Source organism: Coffea arabica, chromosome 5e (assembly GCF_036785885.1).
Source record: "Coffea arabica cultivar ET-39 chromosome 5e, Coffea Arabica ET-39 HiFi, whole genome shotgun sequence".
Lineage (NCBI taxonomy): Eukaryota > Viridiplantae > Streptophyta > Magnoliopsida > Gentianales > Rubiaceae > Coffea > Coffea arabica.
In genome coordinates, this window is record NC_092318.1 from 27,534,063 (window position 1) to 27,538,265 (window position 4,203).

General features: G+C 41.6%; 1 protein-coding gene across 1 annotated transcript; it reads left to right on the top strand.

The window, feature by feature from the left end:
• Positions 1-2,210: 2,210 nt before the first annotated feature.
• On the top strand, positions 2,211-3,881 carry LOC113743897 (uncharacterized). The gene is made up of 2 exons (XM_027271970.1): positions 2,211-3,105; positions 3,562-3,881. The coding sequence occupies exons 1-2, from the start codon at positions 2,211-2,213 to the stop codon at positions 3,879-3,881; spliced, it is 1,215 nt and encodes a 404-aa protein (XP_027127771.1).
• Positions 3,882-4,203: the final 322 nt, after the last annotated feature.

A 4,203-nucleotide genomic window follows, 5' to 3' on the forward strand; every position in this document is an offset into this window, starting at 1 on the left:
AAAACTTCAACTTTCTTGGCAAATCTTGAACCTTGATCTGAAGTTGTTGGGACTAAATCTGAGTTTCTTGAAGAGATTTAGAGAGAGCCACAAAGAAGGAAATGAAAGAGAAAAAAAAAAGAGAAATAAAAGAAGGAAAGAAAGATGACGGCTCAAGTTTCCTAATTGTGAACAAGTCCCAATCTTCATCTACTTCTACTCCTAGAGCTTTTGGGATTGTAGTCAGCCAAGAAAAAGCCAAGAAACCAAATCCAAGTCATCCTAAACACCTTAAGCCCTACGTCAGACCAAAACCAACTTCCCAAACCCTTGTTTCCTAAACCAAATCCGTTTCCTAAAACAGCTGCCACCTCTTTTAGCACTTGTTTCCTAAATCGGCTGCAACACCATTGTGAACCGAATTAGCTAACCTTCAAGGGCTGAAAGACGTACCATTTGACCACCCCAAAAAGACCAAATATCCCTCAATAAGCTGCCCGAAATACCAAGAAAGCAGTGATTCAAAATTTCCAGCAAAACAAGTGTCATTCCTTCGGTAGAGTCTTGTCTAGGCTACTTGAAATTTCAGTTTTGAGTCATTCATCTTGTCTTGGTCAGTCACATCATTCTCTTCTTCTCAATTGCTACCATCGTATGATCTTGGTTGGTGAGTTGAACAACACTAGAAGGAGTTCTAACTTCTTCAAGGAGTTGAACGAGGGGCCTTGAAAATTAAATTGGTGAGATCATCAGAGAGGTTGGTGTGTGAAAACACGAGAGTGAGGGCATACATGTGAGGGAGTGTGTGAGGTAAATTACTTCTCTTCACTTCTCGATTCGTAACTTACACTTCACCATGACTAACGAAGGAGGAGCAAACTCCCAAGCTTTTGATTTTAAACCTTTTTACAGAGGCAATAAAAGGTGATTTGGGACGCATGATGGACCAGAAGCTGGAGGTGATGCACCAACGAATTGACAGCTTGGAGATGTCACGAGGGAGCTCTAAAGGCAGCCGCGGAAAGACTTATGTGCATGAGTCTAGCAACTCTACTTCGGACGACGAATACGAACCTAAGCAAAGGAGAACCAAGTGGGATGCTAGACCATCAAGTGACACCATCAAAGGCATAAAAATGAAAATTCCACCCTTCCAAGGACGATCGGACCCCGATGCATATTTGGAATGGGAGAAACGGATTGAACTTGTCTTTGATTGCAATACCTACTTGGAGGAGCAAAAAGTAAAGTTGGCTGTGGTCGAATTCACTGACTACACCGTTGCTTGGTGGGATCAAATCTCTACTAGTCGAAGGAGGAGTGGGGAACCCGCCATACAAACATGGACCGAGTTGAGGCATCTAATGAGGAAGCGATTTGTACCAAATCATTACTACCGTGACTTGTACCAAAAGCTTCAAACTCTTACTCAAGGAACACGGAGTGTTGAGGACTATCACAAAGAAATGGAGATACTCATGTTGAGGGTGGACATCACGGAGGATCGGGAAGCAACAATGGCGCATTTCTTGAACGGTTTAAGGGCCGAAATTGCTGAACAAGTGGAGTTACAACATTACGTGGAGCTCAGAGACTTGGTGGAGAAGGCCATCAAGATTGAGAGGAGATTAAAGAGGAAGGATCAGCCAAGGAACTACACCAGTTTTTCACCCTCCTATCCTCGAAATGCAATACCAAAGAAGAAGGAAAAAGGTGCAACTAGTTCTACCTCCTCAAGGCCAAGACCGGATTCGACTAAATGGGAGTCTAAAACAACAAGTAAGACTGCCATTGAATTGAGCACAGGGAGGAACTGAGACACCAAGTGCTTCAAGTGCCAAGGCCGAGGGCACATTGCGAGTCAATGCCCGAACCAAAGCACTATGATCATCTTGCCAAGTGGTGAATTTGTCACCGATGATGAGGATGAATATGAGGAGATGCCATCACTTGTTGAAGAAGAGGAAGAAGAGGAAGCCTTGTCGGTTAATGAACGTGTTGGACTTGTTGTTAGACAAGCTCTAGCAACCCAAGTTAAGGCCGCTGACCATGCACAACGGGAGAATATCTTCTACACCCGATGCTATATCAAAGGTAAAGTGTGTAGCTTGATCATAGATGGCAGGAGTTGTCCTAATATCGCGACTGCATTAATGGTAAAGAAACTAGCACTTCCAACTCTATGACATCCGGCGCCTTACCATTTGCAATGGTTGAACGATAGTGGGGATATGCAAGTAACCAAGCAAGTCCAAGTACCTTTCCGAATTGGGAAGTATGAGGACGTGGTGCTATACGATGTGCTCCCGTTGCAAGCAAATCACGTATTACTGCGGAGACTGTGGCAATTTGACAAAGGAGTTACCTTTGATGGCATTACCAACAAGTACTCCTTCAAGCAAGGCAAAAAAAGGATTATTCTTGTACCACTAACTCCTAGCCAAGTTTGTGAGGATCAAGAGAGTTTGATAAAAGAAAGTGAGCTAGAGAGTAAGAAGAAAAAGAAAGAAGAAGCCGAGAGCTCAAAAGAAAGTGAAAAGGCCAAGAAAATTGAGAGGAAAAAGGCAAATGGTGAACCGGCCAAAGAAGAAAAAAAAGAGAGAAGGCAAAATCTATTGATAAAGGGCAATGTAGTGAGGAAAGCTTTAAGTATTAATACATCAGTCTTTGTCCTTTTGTGCAAAGAGGTGATGGTTATTACAAGCGACCTTGCTAACACTTTACCATCAAGTATTGTCTCTCTCTTGCAGGAATATGATGATGTTTTCCCCGATGAGATTCTAAGTGGACTATCACCAATTAGGGGAATTGAACATCAAATCGATTTGGTTCCAGACGCTTCACTTCCCAACAAACTAGCCTACAAGATGGGACCGGATGAAACCAAGGAGCTCCAACGCCAAGTAGATGAGCTCTTGACAAAAGGATGGGCACGGGAGAGTTTGAGTCCGTGCGCGGTTCCCGTTATCTTGGTGTCTAAGAAAAATGGAAGTTGGCGAACATGCACCGATTGTAGGGCTGTGAACGCGATAACGGTAAAATATCGTCACCCTATTCCTAGACTTGATGACATGTTAGATGAGTTATATGGTGCTATGATCTTTACAAAAATTGATTTAAAGAGTGGTTATCATCAAATTAGGATGAAAGAGGGAGACGAGTGGAAAACAGCCTTTAAAACCAAACATGGCTTGTATAAGTGGTTAGTTATGCCATTCGGACTAACTAATGCACCTAATACATTCATGAGATTAATGAACCATGTGCTTCGTCCATTCCTAGGCAAATTTGTGGTTGTGTATTTTGATGATATTCTGATTTATAGTAGGAGCCTAGATAAACATGTTGAGCATGTAAAACTTATTCTTGATGTACTTCGAAGGGAAAAGCTATATGCCAATCTCAAGAAGTGCTCTTTTTGTACTAATCAGCTTGTCTTCCTAGGCTTTGTTGTAAGTGAATAGGGAATCAAGGTAGACGAAGGCAAGGTCAAAGCCATTTGAGAGTGGCTGACTCCAAGCACGGTGGGAGAAGTACGCAGCTTTCATGGACTCGCAAGCTTTTATAGACGGTTTGTCAAAGATTTTAGTACCGTTACTGCACCTTTAACTGCTGTGATTAAAAAGAATGAGAAATTTGTGTCGGATGATGCTCAAGAATGTGCATTTCAAATGTTTAAACACCAACTCACACACGTACCTCTACTTGCATTACCATCTTTTGACAAAATGTTTGAGATTGAATGTGATGCATCTGGGATGGGTATTGGCGCTGTCTTAATGCAAGAGGGCAAACCAATTGCATATTTTAGTGAAAAACTCAATAGGGCAGTCTTGAATTATTCTACATATGATAAAGAGTTGTACTCTTTAGTTCGTGCTTTAGAGACTTGGCAGCATTAATACACACTGACCATGAATCACTTAAACACATTAAGTCACAACACAAGTTAAATAAGCATCATGTGAGGTGGATTGCATTCATTGAAACGTTCCCTTGTGTGATCAAATACAAAATTGGGAAAACTAATGTTGTTGCTGATGCATTATGGCGTCGTCACTCTTTACTTACTCAACTTGATGCAAGGTTGTTAGGATTTGAGTTAGTTAAAGAGTTATACTTTAATGACCTAGATTTCTCAGATATTTATTCATCTTGTGGTTCAGCAACTCAAGGTAAATTCTACATCCTTGATGGATTTCTCTTTTACCTCAATTGGTTGTG